This window comes from Eleutherodactylus coqui, chromosome 12, assembly GCF_035609145.1.
Source record: "Eleutherodactylus coqui strain aEleCoq1 chromosome 12, aEleCoq1.hap1, whole genome shotgun sequence".
Taxonomy (NCBI): domain Eukaryota; kingdom Metazoa; phylum Chordata; class Amphibia; order Anura; family Eleutherodactylidae; genus Eleutherodactylus; species Eleutherodactylus coqui.
Window position 1 is genome coordinate 118,151,229 of NC_089848.1, and position 23,550 is coordinate 118,174,778.

The 23,550-nt window shown below is 55.7% G+C and overlaps 1 protein-coding gene across 1 annotated transcript in view; it reads right to left on the bottom strand.

The window, feature by feature from the left end:
* The window catches only part of OXSR1 (oxidative stress responsive kinase 1), an 89,487-nt gene that overhangs the window by 16,661 nt on the left and 49,276 nt on the right, over positions 1–23,550 (bottom strand). The window contains exons 3-7 of the mRNA XM_066585371.1: positions 17,421–17,529; positions 12,427–12,568; positions 2,313–2,368; positions 760–869; positions 510–611 (exon numbers count right to left, since the gene is read on the bottom strand). Of these exons, the coding sequence (XP_066441468.1) occupies positions 510–611; positions 760–869; positions 2,313–2,368; positions 12,427–12,568; positions 17,421–17,529 (519 nt within the window). The remainder of the gene's footprint in view (positions 1–509; positions 612–759; positions 870–2,312; positions 2,369–12,426; positions 12,569–17,420; positions 17,530–23,550) is intronic.

Genomic DNA, 23,550 nt, shown 5'->3' on the forward strand with positions numbered 1-23,550 from the left:
AGGGCATCACCGTGAGGCTGGGTTCACACGGGGTGGAATTGTCGCAGAATTTCCATGCAGACCTTCCGTACGGAAACTCCGCCAGCAATCCTAAGCCTGAGACTAGGCAGCAAAGTGGACAAAACTTGCAGGATCTCGTCTCCATGCTGCGGACAGTCCGCTGCGGCCAAGCCGTGCTGAAACTGACATGCTGCACAAAATTCAAAGCCGCGACATGTCAACTTTATTGCCGTTTCCGCTGAAGGCTCTCTCCGCTCTATGGGGAAAGATGGCCGCAGCGAAATACAGACGGACACGCCACTAAAAACCTGCGCCGAATGGTGCAGGTTTTGAAGCTGCCCGTCTGCTGCAGAGATTTTGCAGAATTTCCATGCGTTCCCGCTGAGATTTCGCGGGATTTCCGCCCCGTGTGAGCCCGGCTTTAAGGTAACACTCCGGGTTAGTTTAGCATCATCGTAAAACAAGGAACCAAATTACATCGGTCATATGGAAAAAGAAGAAGCGCTCACCTTCATGGGGGGGTATTTGTGATACGGAGCGGCTCCTGTAGCCAATTCAATGGCTGTGATACCAAAACTCCAGATGTCCGCCTTGAAATCATATCCTCGGACCTAGAAGGACAAAGTGACAGATGAGATGACAGGCCCCGCGCCTCCGCGCCCACATAGCTGGTAATGGTGAGAGAAGGCCAACGGGTGGTCTACGTTTACACCTATGGTGACCCGGCACACAGACGGCTGATAGTAATAGCTGTGGTACCTGCTCCATCACCTCCGGTGCCATCCAACATGGCGTGCCCACAAACGTCTTTCTGACTTTATTCCTGGTGATGTCGCCTCCTGTGGCTAGAAACGCGCTGACGCCAAAATCTGCAAAATCAGAGGCATTATACGAGAGAAAGCCTGCAGGCATCAGAGCATTCACCGTGTACGGGATGATGTATGCAAGGGGGTGGTAAGCCCGCGCTAGTGTCACCAGGGCTCCGGACTAAACAGAAAGTGGCCATATACTTAGTGATACTAGAGGGCAGGTAGACGTGCCACATCCCTCATCATGGAGACAGACCACCATGGACCGACTGGGGCTGGCAGCATTTACACCAAACCGTGGACCGACCGGGGCTGGCAGCGTTCACACCAGAGACCGCGGACCGACCGGGGCAGGCAGCGTTCACACCAGAGACCGCGGACCGACCGGGGCTGGCAGCGTTCACACCAGAGACCGCGGACCGACCGGGGCTGGCAGCGTTCACACCAGAGACCGCGGACCGACCGGGGCTGGCAGCGTTCACACCAGAGACCGCGGGCCGACCGGGGCTGGCAGCGTTCACACCAGAGACCGCGGGCCGACCGGGGCTGGCAGCGTTCACACCAGAGACCGCGGGCCGGCCGAGGCTGGCAGCGTTCACACCAGAGACCGCGGGCCGGCCGGGGCTGGCAGCGTTCACACCAGAGACCGCGGGCCGGCCGGGGCTGGCAGCGTTCACACCAGAGACCGCGGACCGACCGGGGCTGGCAGCGTTCACACCAGAGACCGCGGACCGGCCGAGGCTGGCAGCGTTCACACCAGAGACCGCGGACCGGCCGAGGCTGGCAGCGTTCACACCAGAGACCGCGGACCGGCCGAGGCTGGCAGCGTTCACACCAGAGACCGCGGACCGGCCGAGGCTGGCAGCGTTCACACCAGAGACCGCGGACCGGCCGAGGCTGGCAGCGTTCACACCAGAGACCGCGGACCGGCCGAGGCTGGCAGCATTCACACCAGAGACCGCGTGCCGACCGGGGCTGGCAGCATTCACACCAGAGACCGCGGACCGACCGGGGCTGGCAGCATTCACACCAGAGACCGCGGACCGACCGGGGCTGGCAGCATTCACACCAGAGACCGCGGACCGACCGGGGCTGGCAGCATTCACACCAGAGACCGCGGGCCGACCGGGGCTGGCAGCATTCACACCAGAGACCGCGGGCCGACCGGGGCTGGCAGCATTCACACCAGAGACCGCGTGCCGACCGAGGCTGGCAGCATTCACACCAGAGACCGCGTGCCGACCGGGGCTGGCAGCATTCACACCAGAGACCGCGGACCGACCGGGGCTGGCAGCATTCACACCAGAGACCGCGGACCGACAGGGGCTGGCAGCATTCACACCAGAGACCGCGGACCGACCGAGGCTGGCAGCAGTCACACCAGACCGTGGGCCGACCGAGGCTGGCAGCTTTCACACCATCCCGCTGACTCCGGGCTCCCTACATGTGTGATCACTGAATACCCCGTGTTCATCATAAATACCCGACATGCCGGACCGTTACCTGCGATCTGCACCGAGCCGTCTTCACCCAGGAGGATGTTTCCAGCCTTAACATCCCTGCGGAGAAAGAAGACAGACTATATAAAGACAGAGGACTCGTCCGCCTCCACGTAGAGGACCGGCAGCTCGGTGGTGGCGGACAGGTTACAGTATACCCTGTGTAGGCCTCATCCACATCCACAGCGCCGTCTACAGACCTCATATATTACATGGTGACCATATATCGGAAAGGGAAGAGTTAACGTAAAGGAGAACAAAAACAACTTCCCAAAGACCTGAAGGGCGTTCTGCGCGCCGCTGCCTGTATCCACAGTACAGGGCAATGACTGCGCCCTCTGGGGTGGCTTCACAAGCCCGCGCCGCACAACGCGCCGCCGCTCAGGTGTGTCCCAGACAATACAGCAGTGTGAGCGGACCATGAATGAAGATCAGACGGGTTACACCAGATCCTCCTGCGTGACTAGTAAGGCTTACCTCCTCCCCAAATAAACATTACGAGTATATAGAACAGACGAAACAAAGGTAACCTCACCGCGACCGTGAGTAATCGCCACAGCAAAGGGCACTCTCACGGAAACCTGAAAAATCAGGAACGATTCGACCCCCCCGTCCGGATCTCAGGGTTACAAGATGTAGAAACACAGAGGCCACCGAATAATCTGCTGTTCCTGAGAATAAGGTGACCGCTCCGAGGAGTCAGACGCAGAGCCACCACCGCCGCACCGCCAGGAACCCTTCGCTTGTTCAGGAACCCTCTGGAATTTGGGGCTCTAAAACAGACCCCCCCCCCCCATATACAAAGACGCTCTGTGTATGGTGATCCGGGATCCCTCGCCCATACACGCGGACGCTCGCTCTGCTGACAGCGATTGTTCCGGGATCCCTCCCCCCATACACGCGGACGCTCGCTCTACTGACAGCGATTGTTCTGGGATCCCTCCCTCCATACACGCGGACACTCGCAATTGTTCTGGGATCCCTCCCCCCATACACGTGGACGCTCGCTCTGCTGACAGCGATTGTTCAGGGATCCCTCCTCCCCATACACACGGACGCTCGCTCTGCTGACAGCGATTGTTCTGGGATCCCTCCCCCCATACACGCGGACGCTCGCTCTGTTGACAGCAATTGTTCTGGGATCCCTCCCCCCATACACGCGGACGCTCGCTCTGACAGCGATTGTTCCGGGGTCCCTCCTCCCATACACGCGGACGCTCGCTCTGACAGCGATTGTTCCGGGATCCCTCCTCCCATACACGCGGACGCTCGCTCTGCTGACAGCAATTGTTCTGGGATCCCTCCCTCCATACACGCGGACACTCGCGATTGTTCTGGGATCCCTCCCCCCATACACGTGGACGCTCGCTCTGCTGACAGCGATTGTTCAGGGATCCCTCCTCCCCATACACACGGACGCTCGCTCTGCTGACAGCGATTGTTCAGGGATCCCTCCCCCCATACACGCGGACGCTCGCTCTGCTGACAGCAATTGTTCTGGGATCCCTCCCCCCATACACGCGGACGCTCGCTCTGACAGCGATTGTTCCGGGGTCCCTCCTCCCATACACGCGGACGCTCGCTCTGACAGCGATTGTTCCGCGATCCCTCCTCCCATACACGCGGACGCTCGCTCTGCTGACAGCAATTGTTCTGGGATCCCTCGCCCCATACACGCAGACGCTCGCTCTGCTGACAGCGATTGTTCCGGGATCCCTCCCCCCATACACGCGGACGCTCGCTCTGCTGACAGCGAATGTCCTGGGATGCCTCCCCCCATAGACACGGACGCTCGTACTGCTGACAGCGATGGTTCTGGGATCCCTCCCCCCCATACACGCGGACGCTCGCTCTGACAGCGATTGTTCCGGGATCCATCCTCCCATACACGCGGACGCTCGCTCTGCTGACGGCGATTGTTCCGGGATCCCTCCTCCCATACACGCGGACGCTCGCTCTGCTGACAGCGATTGTTCTGGGATCCCTCCCCCCATACACGCGGACGCTTGCTCTGCTGACAGCGATTGTTCCGGGATCCCTCCCCCCATCCACGCGGACGCTCGCTCTGCTGACAGCGATTGTTCCGGGATCCCTCCCCCCCATACACACGGACGCTCGATCTGCTGACAGCGAATGTCCTGGGATCCCTCCCCCCATAGACACGGACGCTCGCTCTGCTGACAGCGATTGTTCTGGGATCCCTGCCCCCCATACACGCGGACACTCGCTCTGACAACAATTGTTCTGGGATCCCTCCCCCCCATACACGCGGACGCTCGCTCTGACAGCGATTGTTCAGGGATCCCTCCTCCCATACACGCGGACGCTTGCTCTGCTGATGGCGATTGTTCTGGGATCCCTCCTCCCATACATGCGGACACTCGCTCTGCTGACAGCGATTGTTCTGGGATCCCTCCCCCCATACACGTGGACGCTCGCTCTGCTGAGGGCGATTGTTCCGGGATCCCTCCCCCCATACACGTGGACGCTAGCTCTGCTGACAGCGATTGTTCCCGGATCCCTCCCCCCCATACACACGAACGCTCGCTCTGCTGACAGCGATTGTTCCGGGATCCATCCCCCCATACACGCGGACGCTCGCTCTGCTGACAGCGATTGTTCTGGGATCCCTCCCCCCATAGACACGGACGCTCGCTCTGCTGACAGCGATTGTTCTGGGATCCCTCCCCCCATATACGCGGACACTCGCTCTGACGACTGTGATTGCGCTGGGAACCCTCCGCTCCCCATACACGCGGACGCTCGCTCTGCTGACAGCGATTGGCCCGGGATCCCTGCCCCCCCCCCCCCATACACAGGGACGCTCGTACTGCTGAAAGCAATTGTTCTGGGAACCCTCCCCCCCCCCCCCCCCCATACACACGGACGCTCACTCTACTGACGGTGATTGTTCTGGGATCCTTCCCCCCATACACGCGGACACTCGTACTGCTACCAGCAATTGTTCCGGGATCCCTCCCCCCCATACATACGGACGCTCACTCTGCTGACTGTGATTTTCTGGGATTCCTCCCCCCATACACGCGGACGCTCGTTCTGCTAACAGCAATTGTTCCGGGATCCCTCCCCCCGTACACGCGGGCGCTCGCTCTGCTGACAGCAATTGTTCCGGGATCCCTCCCCCATACACGCTGGCGCTCGCTCTGGTGACAGCGATGGTTCTGGGATCCCTCCTCCCATACACACGGACGCTCGCTCTGCTGCCAGCGATTGTTCCGGGATCCCTCCCCCCATACACGCGGACGCTCGTTCTGCTGACAGCAATTGTTCTGGGATCCCTCCCCCCATACACGCGGACGCTCATTCTGCTGACAGCGATTGTTCAGGGATCCCTCCTCCCCATACACGCGGACGCTCATTCTGCTGACTGTGATTGTTCTGGGATCCCTCCTCCCATACACGCGGACGCTCGTTCTGCTGGCAGCAATTGTTCCGGGATCCCTCCCCCCATACACGCGGACGCTCGCTCTGCTGACAGCAGTTGTTCCGGGATCCCTCCCCCATACACGCGGGCGCTCACAATCGCTGTCAGCAGAGCTCTGGGAAACCTCCTCCCGTACACGCGGACGCTCTCTCTGCTGCCAGCGATTGTTCCGGGATCTCTCCCCCTCATACACGCGGACGCTCACTCTGCAGACGGTGATTGTTCCGGGATCCCTCCCCCCATACACGCGGACGCTCGTTCTGCTGTCAGCAATTGTTCTGGAATCCCTCCCCCCCATACACACGGACGCTCAATCTGCTGGCGGCGATCTTTCTGGGATCCCTCCACCCATACACGCGGACACTCACTCTGCTGACGATGATTGTTCCGAGATCCCTCCTCCCCATACACACGGACGCTCGTTCTGCTGACAGCAATTGTTCCGGGATCCCTCCCCCCATACACGCGGACGCTCGCTCTGCTGACAGCAATTGTTCCGGGATCCCTCCTCCCGTACACGCGGACGCTCGTTCTGCTGACAGCAATTGTTCCGGGATCCCTCCCCCATACACGCTGGCGCTCGCTCTGGTGACAGCGATGGTTCTGGGATCCCTCCTCCCATACACACGGACGCTCGCTCTGCTGCCAGCGATTGTTCCGGGATCCCTCCCCCCATACACGCGGACGCTCGTTCTGCTGACAGCAATTGTTCTGGGATCCCTCCCCCCATACACGCGGACGCTCATTCTGCTGACAGCGATTGTTCAGGGATCCCTCCTCCCCATACACGCGGACGCTCATTCTGCTGACTGTGATTGTTCTGGGATCCCTCCTCCCATACACGCGGACGCTCGTTCTGCTGGCAGCAATTGTTCCGGGATCCCTCCCCCCGTACACGTGGACGCTCGTTCTGCTGGCAGCAATTGTTCCGGGATCCCTCCCCCCATACACGCGGACGCTCGCTCTGCTGACAGCGATTGTTCTGGGATCCCTCCCCCCATACACGAGGACGCTCGTTCTGCTGGCAGCGATTGCGTGTATGGGGGGAGAGATCCCAGAACAAATCGCTGTCAGCAGAACGAGTGTCCACATGTATCGGGGGAGGGATCCCAGAACAGATGCTCGTTCTGCTGACAGCGATTGTTCTGGGATCCCTCCCCACCATACACGCGGACGGTGGCTCTGCTGACAGCGATTGTTCCGGGATCCCTCCCCCCATACACGCGGACGCTCGCTCTGCTGACGGCGATTGTTCCGGGATCCCTCCCCCCCATACACGCGGACGCTCGCTCTGCTGACGGCGATTGTTCCGGGATCCCTCCCCAGTCATACACGCGGGCGCTCGCTCTGCTGACGGCGATTGTTCCGGGATCCCTCCCCCCATACACGCGGACGCTCGCTCTGCTGACGGCGATTGTTCCGGGATCCCTCCCCCCATACACGCGGACGCTCGCTCTGCTGACGGCGATTGTTCCGGGATCCCTCCCCCCATACACGCGGACGCTCGCTCTGCTGACGGCGACTGTTCCGGGATCCCTCCCCCCATACACGCGGACGCTCGCTCTGCTGACGGCGACTGTTCCGGGATCCCTCCCCCCATACACGCGGACGCTCGCTCTGCTGACGGCGATTGTTCCGGGATCCCTCCCCAGTCATACACGCGGGCGCTCGCTCTGCTGACGGCGATTGTTCCGGGATCCCTCCCCAGTCATACACGCGGGCGCTCGCTCTGCTGACGGCGATTGTTCCGGGATCCCTCCTCCCATACACGCGGACGGTGGCTCTGCTGACGGCGATTGTTCAGGGATCCCTCCTCTCCATACACGCGGACGCTCGCTCTGCTGACGGCGATTGTTCAGGGATCCCTCCTCTCCATACACGCGGACGCTCGCTCTGCTGACGGCGATTGTTCCGGGATCCCTCCCCCCCCCCCCATACACGCGGACGCTCGTTCTGCTGACGGCGATTGTTCCGGGATCCCTCCCCCCCCCCCCCATACACGCGGACGCTCGTTCTGCTGACAGCGATTGTTCCGGGATCCCTCCCCCCATACACGCGGACGCTCGTTCTGCTTACGGCGCTGGGGCCACGGTGGGGGTCGCTACCACCGCTGGGGCCACGGTGGGGGTCGCTACCACCGCTGGGGCCACGGTGGGGGTCGCTACCACCGCTGGGGCCACGGTGGGGGTCGCTACCACCGCTGGGGCCACGGTGGGGGTCGCTACCACCGCTGGGGCCACGGTGGGGGTCGCTACCACCGCTGGGGCCACGGTGGGGGTCGCTACCACCGCTGGGGCCACGGTGGGGGTCGCTACCACCGCTGGGGCCACGGTGGGGGTCGCTACCACCGCTGGGGCCACGGTGGGGGTCGCTACCACCGCTGGGGCCACGGTGGGGGTCGCTACCACCGCTGGGGCCACGGTGGGGGTCGCTACCACCGCTGGGGCCACGGTGGGGGTCGCTACCACCGCTGGGGCCACGGTGGGGGTCGCTACCACCGCTGGGGCCACGGTGGGGGTCGCTACCACCGCTGGGGCCACGGTGGGGGTCGCTATTACTACATGGGGCCAATATAGGAGGTTACTATTACTACACGGGGCGGCTTTGCGGTGGAATATACAGTGGCTGTAGCAGCGGAGTGGAGGACATTCTGAAAATCTCATCCAAACGCTGAGGAAAAAAATCTGCATAAAGCCCGTGTGAACGCCGACATGAGGGGCGGGATTTAATTATGCAGCATGTTAATTATAAATATCACGTATATCAGGGGCCCCTCCAGAGATCCTCGCTGTTTCATTGTTAATTTTTTAAACGGCCCTGTCCATTTAACAATGATGGAGGTAAAAATCGTGTTGTGATAAGCCACGCCCCTAACCCCTCCCCTGACCACACCCTCTGCCCGGCTTTGGGTCTCCTTGAGAAACTTTTGCTTCAAAAAGAGTTCCATGGCTGAAAAAGTTTGGGAACCACTGCGCTGTATACCATGAGGAGGAGGGACATATACTGTATATACCCCTCCACTAGAGCAGTATGTGCTGTAAACCATGAGGAGGAGGAGGGACATATACTGTATATACCCCTCCACTACAGCTGTATGCTATATATACCATGAGGAGGAGGGACATATACTGTATATACCCCTCCACTACAGCCATATGCTATATATACCATGAGGAGGAGGGACATGTACTGTATATACCCCTTTACTACAGCCGTATGCTATATATACCATGAGGAGGAGGGACATATACTGTATATACCCCTCCACTACAGCCGTATGCTATATATACCATGAGGAGGAGGGACATGTACTGTATATACCCCTCCACTACAGCCGTATGCTCTATATACCAAGAGAAGGAGGGACATATACTGTATATACCCCTCCACTACAGCCGTATGCTCTATATACCAAGAGAAGGAGGGACATATACTGTATATACGCCTCCACTACAGCCGTATGCTATATATACACACCATGAGGAGGAGGGACATGTACTGTATATACCACTCCACTACAGCCGTATGCTATATATACCATGAGAAGGAGGGACATGTACTGTATATACCCCTCCACTACAGCCGTATGCTATATATACCATGAGGAGGAGGGACATGCACTGTATATACCCCTCCACTACAGCCGTATGCTATATATACCATGGGGAGGAGGGACATATACTGTATATACCCCTCCACTACAGCCGTATGCTATACATACCATGAGGAGGAGGGACATGTACTGTATATACCCCTCCACTACAGACGTATGCTCTATATACCAAGAGAAGGAGGGACATATACTGTATATACCCCTCTACTACAGCCGTATGCTCTATATACCAAGAGAAGGAGGGACATATACTGTATATATACGCCTCCACTACAGCCGTATGCTATATATACACCATGAGGAGGAGGGACATGTACTGTATATACCCCTCCACTACAGCCGTATGCTCTATAAACCATGAGGAGGAGGGACATGTACTGTATATACCCCTCCACTACAGCCGTATGCTCTATATACCAAGAGAAGGAGGGACATATACTGTATATACGCCTCCACTACAGCCGTATGCTCTATATACCAAGAGAAGGAGGGACATATACTGTATATACCCCTCCACTACAGCCGTATGCTCTATATACCAAGAGAAGGAGGGACATATACTGTATATACGCCTCCACTACAGCCGTATGCTATATATACACACCATGAGGAGGAGGGACATGTACTGTATATACCCCTCCACTACAGCCGTATGCTCTATATACCAAGAGAAGGAGGGACATATACTGTATATACCCCTCCACTACAGCCGTATGCTCTATATACCAAGAGAAGGAGGGACATATACTGTATATACCCCTCCACTACAGCCGTATGCTCTATATACCAAGAGAAGGAGGGACATATACTGTATATACGCCTCCACTACAGCCGTATGCTATATATACACACCATGAGGAGGAGGGACATGTACTGTATATACCACTCCACTACAGCCGTATGCTATATATACCATGAGAAGGAGGGACATGTACTGTATATACCCCTCCACTACAGCCGTATGCTATATATACCATGAGGAGGAGGGACATGTACTGTATATACCCCTCCACTACAGCCGTATGCTATATATACCATGGGGAGGAGGGACATGTACTGTATATACCCCTCCACTACAGACGTATGCTCTATATACCAAGAGAAGGAGGGACGTATACTGTATATACGCCTCCACTACAGCCGTATGCTATATATACACCATGAGGAGGAGGGACATGTACTGTATATACCCCTCCACTACAGCCGTATGCTCTATATACCAAGAGAAGGAGGGACGTATACTGTATATACGCCTCCACTACAGCCGTATGCTATATATACACCATGAGGAGGAGGGACATGTACTGTATATACCCCTCCACTACAGCCGTATGCTCTATATACAATGAGGAGGAGGGACATGTACTGTATATACCCCTCCACTACAGCCGTATGCTCTATATACCAAGAGAAGGAGGGACATATACTGTATATACGCCTCCACTACAGCCGTATGCTATATATACACACACCATGAGGAGGAGGGACATGTACTGTATATACCACTCCACTACAGCCGTATGCTATATATACCATGAGGAGGAGGGACATGTACTGTATATACCCCTCCACTACAGCCGTATGCTATATATACCATGGGGAGGAGGGACATATACTGTATATACCCCTCCACTACAGCCGTATGCTATATATACCATGGGGAGGAGGGACATGTACTGTATATACCCCTCCACTACAGCCGTATGCTCTATATACCAAGAGAAGGAGGGACATATACTGTATATACCCCTCCACTACAACCGTATGCTCTATATACCAAGAGAAGGAGGGACATATACTGTATATACCCCTCCACTACAGCCGTATGCTCTATATACCAAGAGAAGGAGGGACATATACTGTATATACGCCTCCACTACAGCCGTATGCTATATATACACCATGAGGAGGAGGGACATGTACTGTATATACCCCTCCACTACAGCCGTATGCTATATATACCATGGGAAGGGACATGTACTGTATATACCCCTCCACTACAGCCGTATGCTATATATACCATGAGGAGGCGGGACATATACTGTATATACCCCTCCACTACAGCCGTATGCTATATATACCATGAGGAGGAGGGACATGTACTGTATATACCCCTCCACTACAGCCGTATGCTCTATATACCAAGAGAAGGAGGGACATATACTGTATATACCCCTCCACTACAGCCGTATGCTATATATACCATGAGGAGGGACATGTACTGTATATACCCCTTTACTACAGCCGTATGCTATACATATCATGAGGAGGAGGGACATGTACTGTATATACCCCTTTACTACAGCCGTATGCTATATATGCACCATGAGGAGGAGGGACATATACTGTATATACCCCTCCACTACAGCCGTATGCTATATATACACACCATGAGGAGGGACATGTACTGTCTATACCCCTCCACTACAGCCGTATGCTATATATACACCATGAGGAGGAGGGACATATACTGTATATACCCCTCCACTACAGCCGTATGCTATATATACCATGAGGAGGAGGGACACATACTGTATATACCCCTCCACTACAGCCGTATGCTATATACACCATGAGGAAGAGGGACATGTACTGTATATACCCCTCCACTACAGCCGTATGCTATATATACACACCATGAGGACGGACATGTACTGTATATACCCCTCCACTACAGCCGTATGCTCCCTATACCAAGAGAAGGAGGGAAATGTACTGTATATACCTCTCCACTGTAGCCGTATGCTATATATACACCACGCGAAGTGATGCGTACTGTATATACCCCTCCACTACAGCCGTATGCTATATATACCATGAAGAGAAGTGACGCGCGCACTGTATATACCTCTGGGCTCCATATACTGGGAAGTGTCAAACTAACTCAAAGTATATAGGACTGTTCTGTCCGGCGGCACGATATACACCTAACTGATCACAGTCCGTCAGACACGGCGTATATGCACGGCCGCCATGTTTGTTGCTCAGCCCCTGTGATGGAGTGCGGATGTAAACAGACACTATGAAGGCCACCTACAGCCGCATCACACGGACACCCACCTGTGGATCTGGCCGTTCTTGTGCAGGTACTCCAGGCCCTCCAGCACCTCCTTCAGCATGGTGGCGATGCTCGCCTCATCCAGCACCCCGTTCTTGTGTTCTCCTTTGGCTATTATGTGTTTGATGATGTCCAAGACGGATCCTGCAGAGGGGAAAGACGCAGAATTGGCAAAATGTCTAAAAGGTCATACTTGGAAGCGTTTTCTGAGGCAGAACAGATTGCAGATCCACGATGTGGGATGAGCGGTGGCCCGGGCGCCGGCAGTGGGGCTTACCACCATTACTCCCCGGCTTCACCCAGAGGCAATAACTCGCTCACTGAATGGTAGGCGCCAGAGATCTCACCACCGCCTCCATCCAGAGGGAACAGGCCGTCACTGATAGGTGGACCACTGCCTGGTCACACAGCCGGCGGTCAGCAGGCCTCCACGCCTGCATAAACCGAATGACCAACGATACGTGAATGAATTATGCTCCACCGTTCATTCGCTCGCAGGCTTCACACTGAATGATTCAAGTAAGCCCGTCACATACAAGTCCATTGGAGGGCGCGCCACTGTAAAAAGCCAGATTCGCCATGCGGATGCGATCTTGAGCAGTGGGAGCCGGAGGAACCAGAAAGTGGGCAGGTATAGAAAAAAATGTGAATTCATCGCCGACTCCCTGTGCCGCCCCCTCCCACCATACCGCAGTTCACGGTGCCGCTGTGACAGGTTCCCGTTAACGATAATCGTCCGGTGTAGAAGGGCCCGCACTACTCACCTCTTACAACATATTACGACTCTCGCGATTTCACGACAATGTTGTGCGTCTGTCCACCACAAAGTCCAGCCTTCCACCTCCAGATAGAACATGGCGGAAGTGAGCTGAAAGGACGAGTCCCTGGTAGGACCACTGCAGTGCTGCCACCAAGCGCTCCCCGCCCTAGTCACCCGCTCTGACCGTCGCATTCTGCCGCAGCTTTGCCGTTTGACCTTCGAGATCAGATGGCACATAACGCTCCAATTACACAAGACTCTCTCTACTCCCAGGCGCTCTCTCAGTGACGGCGAGACGGGTAGGACGAGGCGTTAATAAGAGCGCGGTATGTCGTCTAATCATATAAAGTACTAGTGACCGATTATAGCCTAGACCAGGAGCGGCCGGGCCCTCGCCGTGGGAACGTCTCTGTGGAGCCCAAGTCTACCAAGAGCCCAGGCACCGGGTATTAATGCTCTTCACCCGTAGAAGGCGCTCAGCTGAAAACCGCAGCGATCGCAGTAAACCGTATGCAGTGCAGGTAGCATGCACAACAAGACAGGACTACAAGTGCCAGCAGGAACTCAGCCTATTCTCCAGGATAGACAGCTGTATCCGAGCCCGCACATGGGATACCTGCGGAGTGCAGGTTTGTGGCGGCTCGGTTTCACTAGTGTTACCTATGACAAGGTTACCCCACAGACAAGTCGGCTCCCCATTTTGTGACCTTTGTCCTTCCGCATTTCTTCTGCTCACTTAATAACTTTGTACTGTTGGAAATGGTTACAGAACACAATCTGTAATACAGGGAGCCTGTGAGTCCAGAAAACGCTGAGCCAGACGTGCGCTGCAATACCAACAGCAATACACGTCATTAGTCAGGCACCGCTGGTTATATGGCTGCACTACCACTGATTCCACAGTACCCAGGAGGGGGAGAGGGAGAGGGAGAGAGCCCGAGGGCGGACGCAGGCGGAGAGGGAAAGGGAGAGAGGGCCGAGGGCGGAGTCAGGCGGAGAGGGAGAGGGAGAGAGGGCCGAGGGCGGAGTCAGGCGGAGAGGGAGAGGGAGAGAGGGCCGAGGGCGGAGTCAGGCGGAGAGGGAGAGGGAGAGAGGGCCGAGGGCGGAGTCAGGCAGAGAGGGAAAGGGAGAGAGGGCCGAGGGCGGAGTCAGGCAGAGAGGGAAAGGGAGAGAGGGCCGAGGGCGGAGTCAGGCAGAGAGGGAAAGGGAGAGAGGGCCGAGGGCGGAGTCAGGCAGAGAGGGAAAGGGAGAGAGGGCCGAGGGCGGAGTCAGGCAGAGAGGGAAAGGGAGAGAGGGCCGAGGGCGGAGTCAGGCAGAGAGGGAAAGGGAGAGAGGGCCGAGGGCGGAGTCAGGCAGAGAGGGAAAGGGAGAGAGGGCCGAGGGCGGAGTCAGGCAGAGAGGGAAAGGGAGAGAGGGCCGAGGGCGGAGTCAGGCAGAGAGGGAAAGGGAGAGAGGGCCGAGGGCGGAGTCAGGCAGAGAGGGAAAGGGAGAGAGGGCCGAGGGCGGAGTCAGGCAGAGAGGGAAAGGGAGAGAGGGCCGAGGGCGGAGTCAGGCAGAGAGGGAAAGGGAGAGAGGGCCGAGGGCGGAGTCAGGCAGAGAGGGAAAGGGAGAGAGGGCCGAGGGCGGAGTCAGGCAGAGAGGGAAAGGGAGAGAGGGCCGAGGGCGGAGTCAGGCAGAGAGGGAAAGGGAGAGAGGGCCGAGGGCGGAGTCAGGCAGAGAGGGAAAGGGAGAGAGGGCCGAGGGCGGAGTCAGGCAGAGAGGGAAAGGGAGAGAGGGCCGAGGGCGGAGTCAGGCAGAGAGGGAAAGGGAGAGAGGGCCGAGGGCGGAGTCAGGCAGAGAGGGAAAGGGAGAGAGGGCCGAGGGCGGAGTCAGGCAGAGAGGGAAAGGGAGAGAGGGCCGAGGGCGGAGTCAGGCAGAGAGGGAAAGGGAGAGAGGGCCGAGGGCGGAGTCAGGCAGAGAGGGAAAGGGAGAGAGGGCCGAGGGCGGAGTCAGGCAGAGAGGGAAAGGAAGAGAGGGCCGAGGGCGGAGTCAGGCAGAGAGGGAAAGGGAGAGAGGGCCGAGGGCGGAGTCAGGCAGAGAGGGAAAGGGAGAGAGGGCCGAGGGCGGAGTCAGGCAGAGAGGGAAAGGGAGAGAGGGCCGAGGGCGGAGTCAGGCAGAGAGGGAAAGGGAGAGAGGGCCGAGGGCGGAGTCAGGCAGAGAGGGAAAGGGAGAGAGGGCCGAGGGCGGAGTCAGGCAGAGAGGGAAAGGGAGAGAGGGCCGAGGGCGGAGTCAGGCAGAGAGGGAAAGGGAGAGAGGGCCGAGGGCGGAGGCAGGCAGAGAGGGAAAGGGAGAGAGGGCCGAGGGCGGAGTCAGGCAGAGAGGGAAAGGGAGAGAGGGCCGAGGGCGGAGTCAGGCAGAGAGGGAAAGGGAGAGAGGGCCGAGGGCGGAGTCAGGCAGAGAGGGAAAGGGAGAGAGGGCCGAGGGCGGAGTCAGGCAGAGAGGGAAAGGGAGAGAGGGCCGAGGGCGGAGTCAGGCAGAGAGGGAAAGGGAGAGAGGGCCGAGGGCGGAGGCAGGCAGAGAGGGAAAGGGAGAGAGGGCCGAGGGCGGAGGCAGGCAGAGAGGGAAAGGGAGAGAGGGCCGAGGGCGGAGGCAGGCAGAGAGGGAAAGGGAGAGAGGGCCGAGGGCGGAGGCAGGCAGAGAGGGAAAGGGAGAGAGGGCCGAGGGCGGAGGCAGGCAGAGAGGGAAAGGGAGAGAGGGCCGAGGGCGGAGGCAGGCAGAGAGGGAAAGGGAGAGAGGGCCGAGGGCGGAGGCAGGGAGAGAGGGAGAGGGAGAGAGGGCCGAGGGCGGAGGCAGGCAGAGAGGGAAAGGGAGAGAGGCCGAGGGCGGAGGCAGGCAGAGAGGGAAAGGGAGAGAGGCCGAGGGCGGAGACAGGCAGAGAGGGAAAGGGAGAGAGGCCGAGGGCGGAGGCAGGCAGAGAGGGAAAGGGAGAGAGGCCGAGGGCGGAGGCAGGCAGAGAGGGAAAGGGAGAGAGGCCGAGGGCGGAGGCAGGCAGAGAGGGAAAGGGAGAGAGGCCGAGGGCGGAGGCAGGCAGAGAGGGAAAGGGAGAGAGGCCGAGGGCGGAGGCAGGCAGAGAGGGAAAGGGAGAGAGGCCGAGGGCGGAGGCAGGCAGAGAGGGAAAGGGAGAGAGGCCGAGGGCGGAGGCAGGCAGAGAGGGAAAGGGAGAGAGGCCGAGGGCGCACGCAGGCAGAGAGGGAAAGGGAGAGAGGCCGAGGGCGCACGCAGGCAGAGAGGGAAAGGGAGAGAGGCCGAGGGCGCACGCAGGCAGAGAGGGAAAGGGAGAGAGGCCGAGGGCGCACGCAGGCAGAGAGGGAAAGGGAGAGAGGCCGAGGGCGCACGCAGGCAGAGAGGGAAAGGGAGAGAGGCCGAGGGCGGACACAGGCAGAGAAGGAAAGGGAGAGAGGGCGAGGGCGGACGCAGGCAGAGAGAGACTATGCCGGACTAAAGGCCCATTTAGACAACGATTATATTGTTGAAAATTCGCTTAAAAGCCATCTTTTGAGCCATAATAGTTTCTAAATGCACCCATCTTTCAGTTTTCTGTTGAAAGACAGTTTTCAGTTCTGCTTAAAAACCATGGTTCAGCAGAACAGCTGATAAGCAGGACCGCATGCTGTGCTCTGCCCTTAGATAGCTGACTACAGCTGATAACATTGTATCAGCTGTTCTCAGCTGTCATATCCACCAAGTAATCAGAACAGCAGGAAGTCTGTTCCCTGATTACAGCTCCTGGTGGCTCACATGCTGCCACGTGGTACTAATAGGCTTTAGTGCCAAGTAGTAGTTTATGCAAAATGATCAGTCAAAAGCCATCCTGTGAGAGATCATGTTTGCAGTGTAAATGCAGCCTTATTAGCAGTAAAAGTGAGCTTCATTAATGACTTCTCTACAGCTGCCAACAATCCAGGAGGAGCAACCGGATCCCTTTAAGGTAGGAACCAAAGAGGTGAACAGCAGTCCAAGACTGCGCAATGTACTGCCGGAAATAGTCCTGCAGTACCCAACTTCCAACACTTCCCCAAAAATAAAGAGAGCAGCATCCATGTCATGGGTAAATAGGGTCATATCCCTTTAAACCCCCAAACATGGAAGCCACGATTTATTTCTGAATTTGGGGATGTTCACAGTAACAGTAATGGCTACGAGCGGCTGCCGCCGGAGCGCAATGGCGCAACCACGTCCCTGTAACGCGTCACTCACCTCCACTCAGCAGCTTCATCACCAGCCAGAGCTCGTCCTTCACCACGAACGACGTGTAGTAGGACACGATATTGGGGTGGTGGCACTGACTCATCGCCTGGATCTCTTTCTGAAACGATAGAGGCACAACCAATTACAGAAGTATTCACACCGCGGACGTTCTGTGACGATCGGCGCTCTTTACACGCCGCGGATGATCTCCAGTATGGAGACGCACAAATGATAATACGAATGGCCATTCCCATATGTATTTCATTAGTCAGCAGCAGATCACCCACTTACACAGAGACGTCCCACCAACGAGCGGGCATTATTATACCCGTGTGACCGACCCGATCAGCCGATCGTTGGCATATTCAACGGGACGATGACTGGAATCAGAACGTTTGACCATCAGCCTGTTGGACAACGGCCTTTAAAATAAGCCATAAATAATAGAGTAATTATCATTAGCATGTAGAGTCCACTTATCAGACCGCCATGATGGACATACTACACAAGGGAGGGTAAGAGGAGGATAACGAACGGCAGATACTGATCAGCAGGCAAATTCAGTGCTGCAGCGTGTTATAAGAATGACGGGCAAGGCAGGTTATGGGTGGTGTTCCTACTACGGTAGGTATCCAGGGTGTGCAGACGGCACTTGGCAGCTTCTCTTCCATGAGACAAGAGGAGATCCCCTCCTTACGCTCCACCAACCTTGAAGTGTCCGCCCCCCCCTCAACACGCTGACCATACGCAACCTAATGGCGATTTCACAATGACCGTCCAATCGTTGGTCACCAGTCTGACATTGTGAGCATCAGGAGATTGTGCCCCTGCCAAAATCCATGAAGGGGCATCATTGGGATGGGGGATCTACGTCTCCAGCCTTGAGAGGACCGTCACGCTGCAGACGCTGCCACATTTGGTATTTAATGCTTTGTGATGGAGGAGGACAGGTTTTCTGGAGTTGAGGATCTGTTTTTGCGCAGTGGGGTATAAGCGCCAGTATCATGTAGAACGAACTTACACCGCAAGTCCCTCTGCGACCAACGAAAGGGTGGCGGGTACACTGCTGACAGAGGTAAGCATGGGGCGCCGTGTGTGTTCATAAGGTTACCTGTTCTGATGGCATCAAGGTGAGGACGTACCTTACATGGTATGTGCGCCCATGATCCCCCTCGCGTGCCCCTCAGTAACGTATGGGTTATTTGGGCATGGAACAGCTCGGGCGGCGTCACTGCGATTTACCCATCACTTGAGGGATTAATACTTCATCTCTAGTTGGCATTGATGATGGCGCAGGCTGATGCCAGGAAGCTGCCTGGCATGTGGCGAGCTTCTTCACAACTACTTATCGGAGGCATTTTCCAAAAATAGGCCATTGGGGTTTACCTGTAAGGGGCTGGTTAACCCTTGAGATGACAGAACCAGTGGGAGACCCGATCCTCGTCATGTTTTCTCCTACAATCTTCCACAAGTAATCCAAACTCTCCAGAGACGGAAATAAAGAGAAAAAATGAAGTTCCCACTAAAAACTGATATTTTAAAGTTCCAGCGCAGATTACTCGGAATTAAAGTCCCACCTCCACCCGTCTGACAACGTATACTATTCCAGTACGAAGCAATGTGCTGTACAAGATGTAGTCAGAGGCCGGATCGGGCGCCATCTCTCAGGCTGGGGTCCTATAGCGGGATAATAGCCTACATGAATAGGAAGGCAGCGATGCGCTATGATGGCACGGCAGACGGGCTGGGGCCCTTATAAGAAATGGAGAGCAAAACCTAAGGCCTCCCTCACACGGGGCGCTTTCAGCTCTGTGCCATACGCTGTACGAGGCTCCCATTCATTTCAATGGGGCGGCTCACACAGGGCTGAGAACGCTGCATGTTCTATTCTTGGGCGTTTTCAGCTGAGTCTCCCATTGAAATGAATGGGCAGCTGAAAAGGCCCTGTGTGAGGGAGGCCTAATGGAGAAGCTGAAGTCCACTTTCCACGTCTTCAAGTCCTGCGGGACCGCTGCTATGGCTGAAGTAAGGAAAGTGTCCATGAAGAGGCCTCCTTCTGCTACGATACATGCATGGAGCCGTCGTTGGACTTGAGTTCATTCCAGGGACTCAACGTGGACTGGTAGCCGAATCTCCTGCAGACGTTGGTGGAGGGCTTCCTGGATGATCGGCCCCTACAGTAGTATACGGAGGCCACTTCCAGTACGCTTTCTTACTTCAGCCATAGCAGCAGTCCCGCAGGACTAAGAGAGATGCGGTATCTTCTATCTATAGTGATATAGAACATGCTGGTATAGCCTGGGTATCTCCTGTCTATGGTGATATAGAACATGCTGGTATAGCCTGGGTATCTCCTATCTATAGTGATATACAGCATGCTAGTATAGCCTGGGTATCTCCTGTCTATGGTGATGTGGAGCATGCTGGTATAGCCTGGGTATCTCCTGTCTATAGTGATATACAGCATGCTGGTATAGCCTGGGTATCTCCTGTCTATAGTGATATACAGCATGCTGGTATAGCCTGGGTATCTCCTGTCTATAGTGATATGGCACTTGCTTGTATAGCCTGGGTATCTCCTGTCTATAGTGATATGGCACTTGCTTGTATAGCCTGGGTGCCTCCCATCTATAGTGATGTGGAGCATGCTGGTGTAGCCTGGGTATCTCCTGTCTATGGTGATGTGGAGCATGCTGGTATAGCCTGGGTATCTCCTGTCTATGGTGATATAGAACATGCTGGTATAGCCTGGGGATCTCCTGTCTATAGTGATATGGCACTTGCTTGTATAGCCTGGGTGCCTCCCATCTATAGTGATGTGGAACATGCTGGTATAGCCTGGGTATCTCCTGTCTATGGTGATATAGAACATGCTGGTATAGCCTGGGTATCTCCTGTCTATGGTGATATGGCCTGAGCTGAACTGAGCTGTATTGGGCTAACAGAGCTGTTTAGATGAAGCAGTCCCGGAAGACCCCTTTAACAATATTTATGACACATATACAAAACCCCTATCACCGGCACGGGGCATCAGACACCATCCAAAAACTTCCACATAATATTCTTGGGGGGCCAATAGACCTTAAGGCCTCCCCCCTCCCACAGGGCGTTCTCAGCGCTGTACGAGGCTCCCATTCATTTCAATGGGGCTGCTCACACAGGGCTGAGAACGCTGCTGAAAAGGCAGACGCCCGATGTGAGGGAGGCCCAAGATGAGGTTTCTCAGTGGTGCTGGCGGCTGCTCCTTACAGGGGGATGTGACAGGCGCTATGTAAACATTCATCCTCCTAGCGCAGGCCTGTCACATATCATAATTACATGTTTTCCATTAACACGTTCCTTGGAGGGCACCTCCGGTGAGCCATTATTAACCCTCTTAGATTAGGCCACTCAGCAAGACAATTCTAATCTGGAATGAAAAACTGAGCGCTTTATGCCGTTTGGTTACTTTATTTCAGTATGGGGGAGGGGAGGGAGAGACTTGAGTTTCTGCAGTCCTTTACTTCCTCCCTGCTGATAACTGCTGCTGAAGCAGAGAAAGAAAAGGGAGCTAATATAGAAGTAATGGTAAGAAAACAGAACTACCTGAGCCAGAAGAGCATGTGGGCCCCTATGGTATAGATATACAGTGGAAATTAATATATACCCCGGACTAAGTGAAGAACGGCCCAAGAGCTGCGCACCACATCACAATGTATTACGAACTTAACGCTTGTTCAGGGACCATAAAACCTTCACCTCAAGGTTTGTATTCCTTTTGTACTATTCTTTTAAGTGAAAATTAATCCACCATGTCTGTGCCTTGTCATACGTGTGGGTAAATGCACACGGGCGGATCTCCCGCCGAACACCCGCCCCTGCCCGCTGCCACAGGATCCTACGCAGACAGACACCATTCGACCACCTGAAAACTCGCGTGGTAAACCATTTGCAGCATGTCCTAACTTTGTGCGAGCCTCACAGAGGCCGGAACAGGAACGTCACGGCTGACGCAACGGCTCTGCTCTGCGCATGTGTCGGCTGGGCGGCAGCCGGCACATAGAGCGGAGGAGACGCCGGGAGCGGGTGAGCCACAATGGTCACCGCAGGGACACGGCTCGCATCCCGCTGCGAGAACTGATCTGACCCGGCCGTCTGCATGAGGCCTACGTGTGTATGTGTATATATATATATATGTGTGTATATATTCCTGCCTCTTCAGATCCATTTCATTATGCCTTAATGAAGGACCCTGTGAGGTTGGAAAGCTCGCCGTTACATCATGCATCTTTGTAGCCATTACAAGGTTTCATATCTACAGGATCACTTGGTTTCTCTTACTGAGAACAATCACACAAATGTATTGAGACCCTTCTTGCTTAACCCCTTCCTGCTGCAGCGCATTTCTATTTTTTCCCTCCCCGCTTCTGAAACCTCCTAACTTCTGTCCCGATTCCCCCAGCAGCACGCGGACTTCCTGCGGCACAAGCTGTATGTTCTATAGTATAATGTGCCGTTACAGACTGATGGTAAATCTGCGGCCCGCCGCCATCAGGACGATACGATGTTTGTAGATCTTTTCTCTGACTCACTACTTATTTTCCCGTTGATGCGGCGCCGTGTTTTTCGTGGGGTGATCTGTCTGTCTTATTGCCATCTTTTCGGGGTACATCAGACCGATTCCGTTTTTATCAGTAGATGGGCTGACCAAAAAGCACGCATTTATAAAAAAAACTTTTTACAGACTTTTTTCCTATAAAATTAACAATATGATCGACCGGTCGGGCTTTCTCACCGCTGGCTATTAACCGCCGTGTCAGGCTACATTTTTTGCGCGTTCATAAGATTTTTTTTTTCTACCGCTCCCAAGAAGGAAATCTCATGGCTTCTCCGTCTCTCGAAGGGTTATGGCGATTCTACACAGTTAGTGGGAGGAAGGTGGATCGGCTGTACTGTAACCGCGCCGGTTGTGGCCGTGAGGCGGTTAATCACACCGCGCACAAGGCACACAATGAAAACGAAAAATCAGCTGTTTGATGTGCGGTTGTAAACAGTGACCGTCAGGCGTGAATCACAAGGCCATGAATAATAAACAGCATCACATTCCATGCGCTTCAATCCATCTGATGCGGACGGCGTGCAGGACGGCGAGAGCCGGCAGCCAGGAACACAAAGGCACGGGCGACCCCCCTCCCCGACCGGCCGCACGCAGGAAGCTCTGCAGCCTCTGCACAAAGGAGCCAATTAATCTGGTGGTTGGGCTCCGGCCGCTCACTAACCCGCTAACAATCCCAGATCAGCCAAAGCCATTCCCGGGCCCGAGCGCGCTACCGAGGATATCACCCGGGGCCTCGGAGATACAAGATACCCGCACCGTGTGACGGACCGCGCTCCGAGCAGTAATACGATGATGTAAGAACAGCGCAGAACGCTACGCAGTCTCCACGCATCACAAACCGTAGCCATTGTGGCTCGGACCATTAGGATATAGACGGCTCTCTTCACATTTGTGTTCACGGCTTAATACGCTTCCCGGTAATTTGGGGGCAAGAATAGTAATATCTGCAGAGCAAGTCTTACAGAGCGGGCAGAAATACAGCGGGTGCGGAGCATTTATTATGTCTGTACAGTGAAGCACCGATTATACTTCTAGTGACATCACTGCGTGCATTATACACACTAACATGTATCACATCTTGTATCCAAGCTAGAGGTGGTATAACAGGGTACTAGAGCCTCCATGCCTGCCCGTATCACATCTTGTATCCAAGCTGGAGGCGGACCAACAGGGGACTAGAGCCTCCATGCCTGGCCGTATAACATCTTGTATCCAAGCTAGAGGCAGTACAACAGGGTACTAGAGCCTCCATGCCCGCCTGTATCATTTCCTGTATCCAAGCTAGAGGCGGTACAATAGGGAACAAGGAGCCTCTATGCCCACCTGTATCACATCTTGTATCCAAGCTAAAGGCGGTACAACAGGGTACTAGAGCCTCCATGCCCGCCTGTATCACATCTTGTATCCAAGCTAGAGGCGGTACAACAGGGTACTAGAGCCTCCATACCCTCCTGTATCACATCTTGTACCTAAGCTAGAGGCGGTACAACAGGGTACTAGAGCCTCCATGCCCGCCTGTATCATTTCCTGTATCCAAGCTAG